The 17,756-nt window shown below is 39.8% G+C and overlaps 1 protein-coding gene across 1 annotated transcript in view; it reads right to left on the minus strand.

The window, feature by feature from the left end:
• The window catches only part of ELK3 (ETS transcription factor ELK3), a 36,246-nt gene that overhangs the window by 8,387 nt on the left and 10,103 nt on the right, over positions 1-17,756 (minus strand). The window contains exon 2 of the mRNA XM_075274543.1: positions 506-714. Coding sequence (XP_075130644.1) covers positions 506-712 — 207 coding nt within the window. The 5' untranslated portion in view covers positions 713-714. The remainder of the gene's footprint in view (positions 1-505; positions 715-17,756) is intronic.

Below are 17,756 nucleotides of genomic sequence, written 5' to 3' on the forward strand. Positions count from 1 at the left end.
AAAGCGTCACAAAAGAGTTCTGCAAAGGGTTCTTTACAAAGTATTAAAAATTTGATTTGAAAAAGCATCTGTTTGGACGCGAAACGGCTGTTGCCATTTTTCTGCCAATATGCTGTCACTCCTTCCCTGAATTTTATCCATGCACCCAATAAAGGATCTACTTTTATCTAGAAGATTGTTCGTCTACTGATTGGTGAGTGCCCATCCCTACATTTTCTTTTCCTTCATATATTAAAAATGTACATTTTATTATTTTAACTTTTTGCAATTACTTTTGAACCCCTGAAATGAGGAGGCTTAGTAGAAATACAGGTGCAATTCTTAAACTTTTAATAGGATATTTTTTTTCAAGCACTTGCATAAACCCCTCAATTGCTTCTCCGTTGTTTCATTTCAAATCCAATGTGTTGCCTGTAGAGCCCATGTCAGTAGAATTGTGCATTGTTCAAATATTTCAAGATCTAACTGTATATTTTCTATATTGTTTTCCAAGGCGCACGCATACCTTATCATAATAGTATCTGAGGGCACGGCTCAGCTTGTCGTAGTTCATGTTGGTTTTATTCTTTCGTAGTCCCCAGAGCTTGGCCACCTCCTCAGCCTTGAGTAGCTTGAATTCTCCATCATTGGACGTCCAGCAGATAAGATGCTCATGTTTTTGATCAAGAAGTAATTGTAACAGAAACTGCCACAGAGTGATTGCACTCTCCATACCTGCAAGAGAGAAACCACACACTTATTCTCTAGGCATATCGTCTGCATTGTGAGGAGATGAGCTCAAGTATTTATTGCAGCCTAACATGACGAAACCTCAAAGTCAGACAGACATATATTCATTATGTTGCATTAATATAGAGAGTATGAAAAAGAGTAGTTTGAGGTTCCTGGTGGTCGTTCTGCCTTGTGCCATTCAGAATAGTGGTAGATTTTATGTGGCAAAAGGAACTTTGGGTCCTCTCAGGGTCCAAGGCCGAATAGCTAAGCCATTGATATGAAACCAAGCAATGACTCTGCCTTGTCAGACCTTTGTTGTCTTCATGGTGAACACAGTCCTTACTGTACTCTGTATATCTATACAATGCCCAAGTAAAAACTGTAAGGCTGTGTAACCAGAGGTATTTGCTTTCATCCACTACGCCAGTAGGTGGCAGACTTGTCTGAGTGCAGTATGCTCTAAGCAGATTGATCAGACATGACAGGGTTCACTTTCACATTTTGCTATGTGTTCTGTAACATCAATGTTAAAGGGTAATGTGCAGCCCAGTCATACTGACATTCTCATATAAAGCAAAGAATCTGTTAAGCTGCAGCAGTATGTGCGAAACCAAGTGTGGTCACCCAGGGAAATCAACGTGAACATGAAATAGACAGTTACACAACATTGATGTTGTATTTGAGGCCACTGCTGAAATGAGGTGTATGAGTAACTACCCAAATTAGTACCAGGGAAGGTCCACTGGCTTAAGGGAGTATACTATACTGAGATTAATGTATATTGTACTCTTAGCGTTCTGGCCTAATTCTCACAAATATTCTGGGTTTTTTTCTGTATTAAATGGCTTATCCAGGATTTAGGTTTTACAGCTGATCGGTGCAGGGATCTCCGACCAATTTCATATTTACGATCTACAAGGATGCACCATAAACATCTAAATCCTGGCCAGTCTTAATAAAATATTACAATATATGTAAAGTAACCTGGGAGCTCATCCTATAGCCGTGTTGGCGAACTTATGGCACGTGCGCTGCTGCCCCATCCAGCCTCCCTGAAAGAACAAGGAGGATGCCCAGCTGCTCTTTGAGGGAGGCAAGGTAAGTAGCATATTATACTGTGTGGGGGCCCAAAGTGGAGCATATAATACTGCGTGGGGACCCACTGTGGATCTTGTAATACTGCGTGGGGGCTCACTGGGGCACATATAATATTGTATGAGGGCCACTGTGGAGCATATTGTACTGTGTGGAGCCACTGTGGATCACATTGCACAGAATGGGGGCCCTTCACTATTTATATCACACAGTATGTTAGCAGACGTGTGGTATTACTACAGGCTGTAATAACATTGTACGGTCACTATAAAACAGATCCTGTGCAATGTAAAGAGTGAACGTTAATTGTTCAAAAGTACAAGTGCTAACTATTACCTTTCAGTACAAAGTTGTCTCTATTATTGAAAGCTGTGTAAAACTCCATTCACACAACCATATTTTGCAGATCTGTAACTGTCCACAATTTTGGATTTGCACAATACTACAGATAAATTGCTGTATTGGCATTTTGCAATAAATTAGTGGGTTTTGAGTTGCAGTTTGGGCACTGGCTCTCTAAAAGGTTTGCCATCACTGTTCTATGGTTATGCAGATTTTTGCTTTCAGGTACTTCCTTTATTGAATATACATGTGCACGTGCGTGTTATCTCAGTATTTGCTTCCTGTTTGTATCAGTAGGAGATTATGGCCGCTACAAGTCCAAAGCTGTATGCCACATCATACCACCGACTGCCCTGCACCTGGAATGATATTTAATGTAAAACATATAACCATATGTTATTGATATGTCACTTACGTCAATGTTCACAAACCGTATCCATAATGTATCATTTTTAACATAGTGTAGAGACCTATGCAATACCTTACACTAAAGAAGAAACAGTGTGGCTGACTTGTGCATGAAACTACTCTGGCTTATATATTATGTGCAGTGCAAGTCAAAAGTTACATATAAGTTACCATATTAACTGTTAGATCATATACTGTATAATGCTTACTTATGAGATATACTGTGTGTGTGTAATCCATCAGGCAAATTGTTGGCGTTTGGTGATCTGTGGATTAGACAGGAACTGATTGTGTGATAAAAGCCTCGGTTTTGCTTTTAGTTTTTGTTCCGGTTTTTCTATAAGTTATGGACAGGAAACTGGAAAACAGAGCACAGGATATCTGGAGTCTTACATTTGCCCCTATATGACATCATAGCTCGGCACTCCCTTTTCTCTCTGCATTGCTATTCATCCCTGCTTTTCTGTGTTCTGCTCTAGTTGATCATGTGTTAAGCTTTTTACTAAAGTTTGCATTTTGTGTTCACAATAGTCTGTATGTACACATAAGGAACATAGAGTAGAAGTACCCCATCATTGCTCAAAGTCTATGGGTGTATCTGGAAATCCTCAGAATAAAGGTGTCCGTCAATCACATCGTCCAGCTTTCCACATCCAAAGAGAGGTATTTTTATTTATTTTTTTTCTTAAAAAATGTAACTCCATGTTTCTTCAGTTTTCGGGGAAGCCAGATGGAGACACAAACTGCTTTCAAGACTGTAAGTATTTGTAGGTCACATACATGCAGGATGTGGTAAAATGTAGACATGAGAATATCAGCACCATCCATATGACAGTTCCTGTTGAGAGATGCAGCCGTTGACCAGTTGTTTGAAACACCACTGATGCTTCTCGCTCTATTAGTATTAATGTATGGATTACAACCTCTACACCAGTGTCAATATCAGTGATAACAAACCAACTAATCTCAGGGAATACACAAGAAAAACAACATTGCGCTGCTGATCTTTCCATATGCAGCTCTGTTAATGTTTCCGTCCAGAGCATCCTCAGTGTTTCTATTGTGCTCAAGCTGTAAAAATGTTCTATATCAGGACTTCCTCCTATTATGTTTGTGAGGCGTCGTGCTGGGAAAGCAACAGAAGGTAGGAATTCCTGCAGCACCACCCAGTGGAAAATATAGGAAAGACTAAGCCTACAGCCAACTACAGTACTTATATAATCATATAGTGGAAGGAATACACAAGATTAAGGAAAACAACCTGACACTAATCATTACTTTATTACATTGCGTTTTTGCTGTTCTTAGATTTATGTCGGATTGCCATTGCTCCAAAGAGCTCATTTGCTTGTTTCTGGTGACTCTCACTTCAAAGAAAATGTCTTGTTTGCTCAATTTTCCTGCAACTGATCTGTACAATAGAAGCCTAAGGATAGAGTATAGGAGAGGACGAGGACCTTCACTACACATCTGAGTTATCAGGAATTCAGCCTTCTCCTAACAGGAGTGATTCATTATGTAGACTACCCGCTATATTATGTAGAATCATTAAATTCTGTAGACTGCTCAGATATTCCTGTCTTTCTTCTCCTCCTTCCATCTCCATAGACTTCAGTGTAAACTTATCGGTTTGTGTACAAAAGACACAGGCACATTTCTTTAGTGAAGTATATTGCAAGGTTTTTTTCTCCGCCTCACCTGCTCTACTGATGTATAAATAAATATTTAATTACATTTTAAGAGTTTACTTTTGTCAATTAACAAAATTAAAGGGGTTGTCCACTTTCAGACCAATATTGAGAAACAAATGTCATTGTTTGCATCATAAAAAGATATACAATTTTCCAATCTACTTTCTGTATCAATTCCTCACGGTTTTCTAGATCTCTGCTTGCTGTCATTCATTCTGTTACTTCTAGTGGATAAAAGCCTGACCGTCGTCATGTGATGTACAGTCCATGGTCATGTGATGGACACAGGTGCACAGCTGATTACCAGGTAGGTGTCTGATTACTGGGCTGTGATTATAACGAGCAGCACCTGTGTGCTCATCACATGACCATGGACCGTAAATCACATGACCATGGTCAGAGTTTTATCCACTAGAAGTAACAGAATGAATGACAGCAAGCAGAGATCTAGAAAACTGTGAGGAATTGATACAGAAAGTATATTGGAAAATTGTACAACTTTTTTTATTTTTTTTGCTTTAGACGTCGGAATAGCCTTTAGAAAGGCTATTCGTCTCTTACCTTTAGACATGGTCTCCACAGCACCGTTCCTTAGAAATACCGGTTTTAACCAGTATACAAATGAGTTCTCTGCAGCAATGGGGGCGGGCCCCAGCGCTCAAACGGCAGTAGGGGCGTCCCCACAGTATTTCTAAGGAACGGCGTCACGGAGACCACGTCTAAAGGTAAGATACGAATAGCCTTTCTAAAGGTTATTCTGACATCTAAAGCACAAAAAAAACCAAAACCATTTAGTTGTAGAATCCCTTTAAGTGAATGAGCAAAAGAGAAATCTAAATCATAACAATATTTGATGCTTTAAAGTACAGAGTTAATTTTTTATTTGTTGCTTTTCACAACAGGTGCGTGTTCTTTTGAGTATTCACATCCCTTATACTAGTGTTCAGGCTTCCGTTTTTTGGGTCCGCATGGGGACCCAAAAGACGGAGACCCACGGACTCCATAGACTTTAATGGGAGTATGTGGGTTTTTGTTGGTTTTATACTGGAAAGCTTTTAAGCTGCTTCTTGAGTGAAGACTCCAGTGAAGGTGTGAATCTGGCCTTACTGCACCTCCATATGCCTGTGATTCCATAACTAGGTACATATATAACAGGTGGAGGACTCAGGAATGTTCTTTTACATGTCGGGACTGAGCACTGCAACATGTGGCAGCACATGGAGTCCTTCTCTTTTACCTTTGAACATTTTATTGTCATATTTCTATATCAATTCATTCTTTCCTCTGCATTCCGATATCTGTTCAGATATATCTTAGAGGCAGAGCAAAAAATATTAAAATGTGGCATCCAATGTCATGTAAATAACAGTTATTGAGCTATACAACTTTTTATACACGCTCTGCTTTAAAGCCCCACTATTTTTAAGATTTTTGCTTGCTGTGAATGTTGTCTTGGTAAATCCCACACTATGTCACTGTTGTTTGAGCTGAACTGAAGTAAGAGATCATAAACTACAAGGAAATGGCAACCTATAACACTTCTCATTCATCTACCTTTGGGACGGGGCATCCAAACAATCATACAATGCTTCATAGTTACACGTTCTACTGAACTCTCCCGGTCAAAAGTTGATATTGGTGAACACTTCCAATTTTCAGAAAGCTCTACTACTCTTGCTTTGTGCGTTGCATCTCAAGATACAGTAATATTTGAGAATTACACATCTTAACAATCTTACAATAAAAACAAACAACACTTGAGCCTTTTGCATAAAATCTTCACTTATGTCATCGAGTAGCGATTTAGGTTTCTAGGTAAGCAAATAATGAAAACTCTCCACCTGTGCTACAGTGACCTCAGCATTTTGGAAAAACAGTTTCATCTGATTTTATAGAGTGCTGGATTAAGAGGATTCTGGCCATACGCATTGCTGAGGTGTGGATACCTCTCCCCAAACAGGAACAAGGCAATTCAATAGAAAGTATAAGCTACTTTCCAATCTGGCCTCACTGAGCAGTGGGAATATCTATGTACTCTCTGGTAAAATTACAGGGATGCTTTCATCTGCTGCTTCTAGTTTATTAAAACATTTGTTTCCAAAATGGTCTCTTCAGTTTCCTGGCCCTTATATCTTGTGCACTAAGGCAGGCACATCTTCTGGCAGTCCCTGGCATAGATTTCAGTTATCATTTATGGCATAAAAAGTCCCTTTTCAGAAAGTGGTGAGGACTGCATACAGGTGCCATCTGCGCAAAAACAATGATGTAAATAGCATTTTATAACATAGGGCAATGGTAAATCCTCCCCTCCCCCAATGTGTCTTGAGAATAGGTCTGAGCTGTTGTCTTGAGCAAATCATGACAAAATATATTCTAATGAATCATTTTACAATAAATGCTTATCTGCTGGATATTCAGAAAGTTTTAGATTATTATGGGCCCCACCGATGAGACTCACTGAGCTGAAACTCCGTATCATTGTCTGTAGGGGTGCACAGATGAATAAGGAGATTGTGCGTTCTCCGTGTTTGCCTGGGTTTCCTCCAGGTACTCTGGTTTCCTCCCACACTTCAAAACACATAGTGATAGGGAACGTAGATTGTGAGCCCTATATGGGACAGTGACTGTCAATGCCTGTAAAGTGCTACGAAATATGATGGTGCTATACAAGTAAGCATAAAATATGGGAATTATTAAGACAGTCATTGGCCCCAGTCACTTGTTTCTATAACTTTATATAGAAATGTATAGAGTGGTAGCATTTATATAGAAATGCTCAACTGCTACTACATACAAACTCCTCTATTCTACATCTCTAGTCGGAAATGATTGATTTTGTTGGGAACATTTTTCCAATAAACGTATGACCATATCTTTGTCTAACATCCCAATAAAATATTTTTGGCATGTCTGACTGAAAAACTCAGCCTTCCTCAAAAAGTTTTTCTCATAGCAGAGTAGATTAAATGGAAGTTAGATCAATCTTAAACTGCCTGGTGCAACGTGTTTGGTGCCTTGTGTGTCTTTAAGACAAGGCATACGCGCAGAATGCTTAAATATGGTCTCACTTACACTAATGACTTCAAGATGACCACCAGTAACCATTCCAGTGTGTCCCCTTCTTCCTGGTCATGTTATTCCAAGACATTGTTTACGTTCTGAAAACCTAGATTGACTTTTTGTTTGGTTTTATTGACATGTAGCAAGTATCTTGGATGCTGTAGATTTGGCAAAACAGAAAAAGGCCATTTCTACCAAAATTCTGTATTCCACAATATATTTCCTACTGCTGGAGAATACACAGTGCATGTTCTACCTTCTGCTTTTACAAATACAAAAATGAATATTAAAATATGGTGACTCACAGCTAGAAACAATGACATCACACAGCAGCTAGATTCTGTGTCCACCCAGTCACCATGAATCACCAGCATCTTCTCTTCTCTGAGGATTCACTTACATTCTCATTCAATACTCATTGCTGTCTGGACATTTTCTATTTTACACTGTGTATACTGCCACACACTGACACTTACGCTAGGTTGTCACTACCATTCTGGTTTCCATCCTTCAGGTCCGCCTGGGGACCCTAAACATGGAAACCCTATTCTCTTAAAAAGACTATATATATTACCTATTTATAGATTTTAAAACAAAACCCGAAGAGAAAAGTCCTTCTTGCAAGACTTTTCTCTTCAGCGATTTTATGTGGATTCAGCTGCCGAATCCTCAAACGCTAATATGAACCCAGTGTTGCAAGGCAAAGTAGATGGCAAGTTGTAGATTTACAACCCAAGTCTGTAGTGAAAATGGTAATGTGAACAAAAATTTTGAGTAGTTATATCAGGACTTATTTTTCACTATTTATCCTTATTTTTTAAAAAAGTAGTTAGAAAACCCAAGCGAATAACATGTATATGTAAATTTACAGCATTGTGTAAAAGTTTTAGGCAGGTGTGGAAAGAATGCTTTCCGAAATAGAAGCATTAATTGGTTATTATTGTCAATTAACCGAATTAAGTGAAAGAATAAGATCTATAATCGCATCAATATTTGGTGGGACCGTCCATTAGAGAAGGAGGTACTGAAAGTGATGATCTGGCCCCCACAGATCCCTGATCTCACACTTAAGTCTGTTGGGGATGAAATGAAGAGACAGAAGGATTTGAGCAGAGCTATATCCACAGAAGATCTAACAGTTGTTAGTTCTCTAAGGGGTTTGGAAAGTCTGTTGAGCTCCTTCAAAAACTGTATGTAAGTATAGACTGAAAGAACTGATGCAGTTTTGAAGGCAATTTATAGACACACAGAATATTTATATGATTTAGAATTCTCTTCTGTTCATTAATTTAATTTTGTTAATTCACAAAATTAAACTCTTAAAGCATAAGTCTACTTTTACTTACCGTATTTATTATTTTCTGAAATCAATAGTGCAGCTGAAAGGACTTGGGGGGGCTTTCACACCTTCGCTCTTTGTCCAATTTGTGCAATCCAGATGGTTTCCATCTTCTATCCCATGAAACTGGACAGGAGATGGCAATCTGGTGGTCAGTTTTAAAACTCATTCACTTGAATGGGTTTACAAAGGTGACCGCCCATGTGCATCTTATGCATGTCCGCGGGAAAACGTTTTTTTTTTATCTGGACGTACAGGACTTTGTGTCCGGTTAAAAAAAAAAAAAAAAAAAAAAATGTTTCCCACAGACAAGCACAAGACGCAAACCCGGGCTTCCGTCTTCTGTCCAGTTTTGCAAGGCAGAAGATGGAAACCGGCCGGACAATAAGCGCAGGTGTGAAAGAGGCATTAGTAATACACTTCACTAAAGAAGAGTATCTTTAAGTATTTCTACTATCCTTCCTCCTTATCTGATTTATTCTGTCTGTACTGGCAAATCCAAATCCCAACAGCAGCTGAGAACTGATGCTTCTTAGTATACGCCATGAATATATTGTAAAATGCCCCAAACATTCCTTTACATACAGCCACATTTTAGAGTCTGTATCACAATCACTGGAGTTGGACTCCCTACAAATTAAGAAAACTCAACTTAGCTTGTTCCAGAATTCTTAGTCTTATTCAACAAAACTATAAGTAGTAAAGGTTTTATAGTTGTGACATTCATGAAAGGATACACCTATATTACAGCTATGTGATTTAAAGGTGACTTCGTGAAAAAAATAAGTTTAAAGGGGGGGGGGGGTTCTGTATAGCCTACAAAATGATGGATCCAGATAAAACACCAGATTTTTTTAAGCCGATTTTGAAGGGGTTTTTTTGTTTTGTTTTTTTTATAGTAGATCTTCCATTAATTTCAGAAGTTTTACTTCTTAAAAACAAAAAAGTCCTAAGGAAAAGAGTTGGGAGGCAGAATTTGAGGCTGATTCTTTCTTTCTCAAAATCCACCCACAAAAAAACTCAGAGTGAACATACCCTAATCTCTTTCAGGGCCAGGAATAGGAGAATAGAACAGACTTGTCAACTACCGTAACTCGGGTTTCCTGGAAGTTTCCTGATTTTCAGGTCCCCTTACCCCGCCACCCGATGAATAATCTCTCTTACCCAGCTGCCGGCATATTAGTATTCACTGCACTGTGATGTCCTTAGCGCCGGAGATCCTCTCTGAATTTAAAGTTTAACTTTATTCATTTTTTTTCAGCAATTTTTTTTATTAACTGATTATAAATAAATTCATATATTCAGTATCTGCAAAAAAATATTTAAAGTGACCACTAAATGTCGTAAATCAAAATGGCGCAATTGTGTATTTTACTATCAGGTATTTTTCTGGGGTCTAATATTAAGTGGGGTCAAAATATACAGTATGTAATTCTTTTATTAAAAAGACTACTCCTACTTGCAATTCGTAGATCACCCTTTGAAGGTCCAGGTCGATGTTATTGGCCAACTCTTTTATGTTTTGTTTACGTAGATATTTGCTTTCATCATGAATAGCATCTTATTTTATTCTGCTTTGTAACATTCCACTATTATTCCTCCTGGTAATGTATGAATAAATGGACCACTGATAACCGGGTATAAGCCTAAGGGGACAGCAGCTACATACCCTGTTTCTCCAAAAATAAGTCATCTCCCGAAAGTAAGACATAGCAGAGGTTTTGATGAATTGCCTAACATAAGGCACCCCCCCAAAAGTAAGACATCCTCCAATAATAATCTTTCTGCGCAAAGATTGTATGAAGAAAAACATTGCAGCCTGCTAACGCCGCTGCGATACATTGTATCCACTGTTCATGCTGCTGTAGGATAAGCTGGGAGATGCCCACTGTGCATACACTAAGCATCGTATGCGGCGGAGGGTCCACTCACCCAGCTCATCTCACAGCAGCAGGAACAGTAGATACAACATACGGTATCACAGCAGCGGCAGCAGCCGTCTTTCCTGTGCACGTGGAGCACCGCACACAGTGTTCAGCCGGCTGCTATGTTTTTCTTCATACAGTCTTTGCGCAGCAAGCACATCTCAGTGTAGCGCAGTGGTGGCAGCCGCACACAAAAATAAAACATCCCCTGAAAATAAGACATAGCATATCTTTAGGACTAAAATTTAATATAAAACACTGTCTTATTTTCGGGGAAACACGGTAGGACCAAGTCCCATTGACTATGGAAGTAGCAAAACTCATGATCAATTTATTTATACATTTTCAGAAGAAATAACAGAGTGATGACAAAACACAAAAGAAGGTAATTTTCCATTGTTCTGATCCACCAATGGACCACAACAACGAACACTACAGCACAGACAGCAGATGAACATAGCATAACATAGTACGTATAAATGATACAATTTACCCTCCACAAGGAAAATTGGCATACGCAGACTGTTCTGAAGCTTCTATGATTTCTGCATGGTAAGCCCTATTTCACAAAACTGATTGTGCCCTTTCATTTCATATCTGGGTAGAGGTTGCTGCAGTCATTTTCAGTACACAGATGGCAAATTGCTGTGACATTCTGGTAACTATCAATTGTTTATTATTGCTTAATTCAATTCATTAGAAGCCATAGCATCTATTTTTGCATATCTGATGAAGAGGTTGTTTTCAGTCCCAGACTATTGTGAAAATATATGTAGTTTTCCATGTGCCGCTCTTACCACACACAGCATTCTTGCTAGTAAATTACATCCCACAGAGAGCAATACTTTGTTTCCAGGGATACTTCCTCATATATATTTTCACATGCCCCTCAGCTGACACCAAAGCAATTTCAGCCAATGGTTTAATACCATAAGGGCAATGTGCACTCTGGTTCTGGTATTCATTATATTTCTCCTCTAGCAGACAAGTGACAGGAGATTCCTAGCAATGCCGGCCTCCTTATATGCTGCTTCCTTGACCTGGAGATCTTTACTTCATGCCATTACTCTCCTTGCTCCTTCATGATACCATAAAACTAAGACCCCATCAGTTGTCAACCAGAGCTATTAAACGTGTTTTATGCAACTGGAAAATTGTGGCTACTTTTATACATAGTCAGAGCCTCTCCTTGTCTACGGGTGGTGTGTAGTAATGCAGGTCAACCCTTTCAACTATACATAGTAGAGGTATAATAAAATGCACAGCTCATATGGCGGAACCAGCTTTTTTTTTTTTCCCCCCCACATTGCCCTGATACAGCACTGCATATTATGCACACACACATATATATATATATATAGAGAGAGAGAGAGAGAGAGAGAGAGAGAGAGAGAGAATAGATTTTCATCCTATAGTCCATCCTCTATAGCAGAGATGCACAATATTAGAGACTTCTCAACACACTACGTTACCATAAATGTCTGGATCTTGAAATGGCATTTTACACTGTCTATATTAGCAGAGGTGTGGTAGATATGGGGGTATCACATGATATTTTTCAACAGATTTTGAAAGGGGTTGTCCAGTTTCACCAAATACATTTGCAATTACAAATAATGTTTTAACAACTTTCCGATATAGTTTCTATATCAATTCCTCATGACTGTCTAGATCTCTGCTCGCTGTCATTCACTCTCTAGTCATATTTATAGGCAGTCATCAGGTTCAATACACCGCACTGATCGCTGTCATTTAACTGGCAAGCTGCGCACCTATGTGTCCGTCACATGACCATGAGCTGATTTTAATTCACTGAAAGTAAACAAAACAGAAACTATATTGGAAAATTGTATAAACTTTCATTATACAAATATGTTTTTACTGAAAGTGGACAATCCCTTTAGACTCCCACACTCTCCTAAGCCACAACAAGCCCCGCCTACTCCCAGCATCAGTAACACTAGCCTAGGGAGGGGTGCGCATGGCTCTCTGCAGGCATGTTAAGGAGAGAGAAGAGGAGTGAGAACAACGGCCCGAAGCTCCGGGGGAGCTGCAGCGGTTCTGTGCAGGTAAGTTGAGCAATCGGGATTGGAATTCCATTCCCGATCTTTTTTTTTTTTTTTTTTTTTTTTTTTGCAGGAGCGGAACCCGATCGTGAAATATACTCGATCGCCGATCGCTCAACCCTAGTTAACACCTGTGCCTACTCTCCGCTGGGGGATTCCTTTCCCCATTCCATTTTCACCATTTTTGGGTGGAAACTCCGCTATCATATTCTATGATATCATATTCTACAGGTTTTGGCAGGTAATCAGGTTTTTTTGGTTTGTGTTTTTTAAGTGGATTAGGTTTCCATTCAGGCGGGGGGACTCCATGCGGACCCCCCCTGAATGGAAACAAAAATGGATGTGTGAGGTGTTGCAAGTTTAATATGCTTTCACCAAATGACAGGCTCCTTTTTGAAAATACATATAGTTACAATGCTAACCTCTCACAATCTACTGTTCTCTACTATTACAGTAGTAAAATTTTTACTTTAGCTATAGACATGAATATAGAAAACAACAGGTAAATAAGAAACCACAGAATGAGTACATAAAAACAAATGGCTCTCAACCAGAAGGGAGGAATCGGTCTCTCTACTATCAGTAGCGTACCCCTATAGCTAATGTTCAAACTTGTGAAAGAGTCATGAACCATGAGATATCAGTAGGGGCAGATTAGGACCACCATGGGCCTGGCTTGTCTGAAGAACCCACCAGGCCTTCTAACCCACCAGGGCATTCTAAATAAACTGATAATTATCAGCTCAATGAGTAATCCTAGGAATGTTCATTCTCAACCAATTCCCAATGTTACTCTGGATTTATACGCTCTGCATGCAATGTGTTCAACATGCACCCAAAATTCTACTAAATCAATGTTTCAGATGGATGTAGTTAAAGAGGACCTTTCATGTCCTTGGGTGCATGTGGTTTTATATACTGTTTAAAAGCCAATAGAGTGCTGAATTCAGTGCACTGTCAGCTTTCCCGTTATGTGCCCCAGGGCAAGAGATATCGGTGCCATTACTGATGTCTACCCACCGTCAGCAGGGTGTTCCTGACAGTCTAGCTGGGCTGTGAGGAACGCTCTTCCTGACAGTACTCGTCCATAGCTCTGTACTGTCAGAGGGGGCGTTCCTTACCGCCCAGCGATGATGCTAAGCTGTGAGGAAACCCCCCCATTACTAATCTATGGAGGAGTAGACTGAGGAGGGGCGTTCCTCAGGAACGTCCTTCTGACAGTGGGAAGACATCGGTGCCGTTATAACAGCACGGATATCTCCAGCTTTGGGGCACATAACGGGAAAGCCGACAGTGCACTGAATTCAGCGCACTGTCTGCTTTCTAGTGGTATACAAAACCACATGTGCCCGAGGACATGAAAAGTCCTCTTTAAGGGCAATATTATTTGTAATGACTGCTTGGTACAGGATGGGGGGCTTTGCTGTGAAATGGCAACCATTTCCCTTGCTGTCACGGATGTAGGCATGCACCCCCACACTATGATGCAGCCTCCTTGCTTACAGGAAAACTAGTTGCACTCATGCATGTATATACAGATACATGTAAAATTCTACTACCGTCACAGGACACGTCCAAGCAAGCCTGTGGAGTTGTTAGGCCAACCACCAACCTCTAATTTTATTTGTTTTTTTTCCAGTCTGATTCCTTTGTAGATGACTGACAACTATGATCAGACAGAAGCTACAAACCTCCTCTACTTCCTAAAAAAGCTAGTGAACTCCCATGAAAGTAAATATGCAACAAACTATGATTCTAATTAATTAGGCAATACCTATAATTGAAAAATATAATTCATCATTTTATTTTGAATTCACAATTGGTTACTTGGGGTTTTTTTCAACTCTGATTCCACCCAAAACTGGAACAGACATTGAATCCATGAATCCAAATACACATCACTACTTCAAGGGCTTTAAGTGGCCCAAACTAGATACAAGACAAACCAGCAAGACCCATCTATAAACAGCACTGTTTTGGGGTTTTTGATCTTTATCAGAAAACTATAGGGCAGCGTTTCCAAAACTTTTTGAGTGGAGGAGCACTATTCAGGACAGAAATTCTGTAGGGAGCACTTAACATATTTTACCTAAAACCTACATAAGTGCCAAAGATAATAAGCGATATTAACGATGGGGGGGATGGGAATTCTAACGAACTGATACTGAACAACCAAATTAGGAATGTTTTTTTGAATAACACGTGAATAACTGCAAATACTGCACAAACTAAACTGACAAAGCAAGGATTGAGTGACCGCACAATACGAGCACGAAAGATGACTAAAGCACTTTCGTCCGTAGGTACAGTTTGTTTGGCAAATATATGAGACCGGCGCATTAAGCCAGAAAGCGCAGTCAGAGACCAGTTTGGAAGTGCTTTCTGACAGTGAAGCATTAATCCGCCGGCCTCATATATTCGCCGATCAGACCGTAGGGCGCATGCCGGTAGAATATTAAGCGTACATGTGAACCAGTAGTTTAATTTTGAAACCCTTCACATTTATCTACTTTTTTTTTATTGTTAACAGTTTATTATCGCCATATCGCGAGCACCTGTAGGTGGTTCACGGAGCACAGTTTGGGAAACGCTATAGGGTATAAGAAGGCTGGATGACATCTCTTCCATACAGCTACATAGATAACTTTCTAAATTGCACATATTTTTCCCCCAGCTGACTCCCTGCACCATCTCCCAAGAAATAAGTGAGCTATCTAAAGTGGTTCTGTCAGAAGATGCTCCGCTGCAATATGCAAGGTCCTCTGTATTAATGAGAAAAGCACATTATGTAGTTGTTTGTGGACTCTTACTTTGGAGAAAAATGTAGAAGGAAAAGTCTGTTGTGAAAATGAATATATTTTTTCTCTTGGTTACCAACTAAACAGTTTTTTAACAGACACCATAATAGTATGCACAGCTGACAAGTGGTTTTCCCAAACTGCTGTAATAGTACGGTAGGAGCATGCCAGCCACTCAAAAGCTTAGCGGGTGCTAGAGCAGGGTGTCAGCTAAAAGTAACAGATGACACCCTGCTCGAGCACCCGAGGTCAGAGCTAAGCGCTAATCACAGTAGAGAACCTCCTAGATGTTGCGATCATGTAAGGCTGGATTCACACACCTGTGTTGGGAGACTCTGCCACAGATTCCGCTTAAAATCGGCAGAGAGAAGTCCTGCAAAGAAGACTGTTGTCTCTACCAGTTTTATAGTCTATGGGGTGCATGGGTTTCCGCTGGTAACCACATTTTAAGCTTACAGGGTCTCCGTCTTTCGGGTCTCCATCTTTCAGGTCCCCATGTGGACCTGAACACTAGTGTGAACTTAGCACAAGAGGTTAACATTGTGACCCACCGACATCACCTTTAGAGGGTGCAAATCCATTTTTATGGCACCCTGAGGTCTGATTAGATGATCACTGGTTCAAGTCCCCTAGTGTCACAAAGTATTAAAAACATAATTTAATAAATTTACCCCTAAAAAAGGCCCTTCTTCACATTATTTTTGTAAAAGAAAATAATATTGGGCACTGAAATTTTTTATTTCTGGAAATTAAATTAATGCAACACTCCAGGGGTACAAAAATGAACTGCCCAGGCAGTGGCCTCATTTGTTCGACTTTACTGGTCCTTTCGGAGCTATGCAGAAGCAGCATGGCATTTAATCTAAACGCCAGTCCATCTAAATCCAAATGCCAAAAAGTATGGTGTTCCTTATCTTTTGAGCCCTGCTGTGTACCTAAACAGCACTTTACTTTAGGCCCACATATACAACATCTTTGTACCTGGAACAACCTGCTTAAAAGGTTTAGTAGTGCATGTCTCTGTTGATACAAAGCGGGCAGAACTTATTAAACATTAAAATGGCATATTTATTTAAAAAGTTCAATTTTTACATGGCATATTAAGTTTTGAGAAGCATTCTTATTAAAGATGAGCGAACACTGTTCGGATCAGTCGTTCCGAACAGCACACTCCCATAGAAATGAATGGAAGCACCTGGCACGCGACCGGCCGCCGGCAAAGCGTACGTGCCAGGTGCTTCCATTCATTTCTATGGGAGCGTGCTGTTCGGAACGACTGATCCGAACAGTGTTCGCTCATCTCTAATTCTTATGAAATTTGTCTTATCACGATCCCTTGAAATTCCAAAATGGGGTCTTTGCAATTAGTTGTCAATGCATTGTAAATAACTAAATTAGGCTTTAAATGTGCATGGTATTTTTTCACTTCTGAGGCCTGTTATATCTCCCAGTCAAAGATTAGGGTCACATGTAGGAGGGTTTACAAAATTAAGAAACAGAGAATGATAACCAAAAGGCTGACTTTTCACAGTGGCACAAGCTGACTATGATATATCTGGGGGGGGGGGGAATCAATTTTAATTTTTCTGTGCATTTGTTTTACAATTCTAGGATCAAAATGATCACTATAATCCTAATCCATCATGACACCTGAAAATGATTCTGCCCTCCAAAAAGCCTAATGGAGTTCCTTCCCTTCTGTGCAGCCAAAAAGCAGCATTCATCCACAGGTAGGGTATTAACATACTTGGAAAAAAATTGTGTAAAAAATGTGGGGCACAATTTCTCCTTTAATCCCTTGTGAGAATGAAATAGACCCCTGATGCTCCTTCCCTTCAGCATGGTACTATGTACCCAAACAGCAGTTAACATCCACATGGTGAAGTATTTAGATGCTAAGGAGAAATTGCATAATAAATTGTGGATGCATTTTCTCCTCTAACCCCTTGTTAATGTGGTTAACAGCGGATGCCGGGTCTGTATTCGCATTGTGAAGGCTAGACTGGTCTCACCATCTATGAGCGTGCACGCAGGGCCAGCGGCATCTCGCCGCTGGCTTTGCATATGTAACCCCGCCCACCAATGACGCAACAAAGCAGGAAGACAGAAGATTTTACAGCAACGAAGACTGGTGAGTATGCGACGTGGGAATACCCCTTTAAGGATAGTTTTATTGCATTATTTTGTTCATTCATATTTTTTTTAATGTGTTTTCGTATTGTTTTTGAAAACCTTTAAAATTTAAAGAAAGATGTAGCATTCCTGAACTTGAGCACCTTTAAACTGACTTTACTGTTTCCTTCTGTGAATTTTTTTTC

This window comes from Leptodactylus fuscus, chromosome 5, assembly GCF_031893055.1.
Source record: "Leptodactylus fuscus isolate aLepFus1 chromosome 5, aLepFus1.hap2, whole genome shotgun sequence".
Lineage (NCBI taxonomy): Eukaryota > Metazoa > Chordata > Amphibia > Anura > Leptodactylidae > Leptodactylus > Leptodactylus fuscus.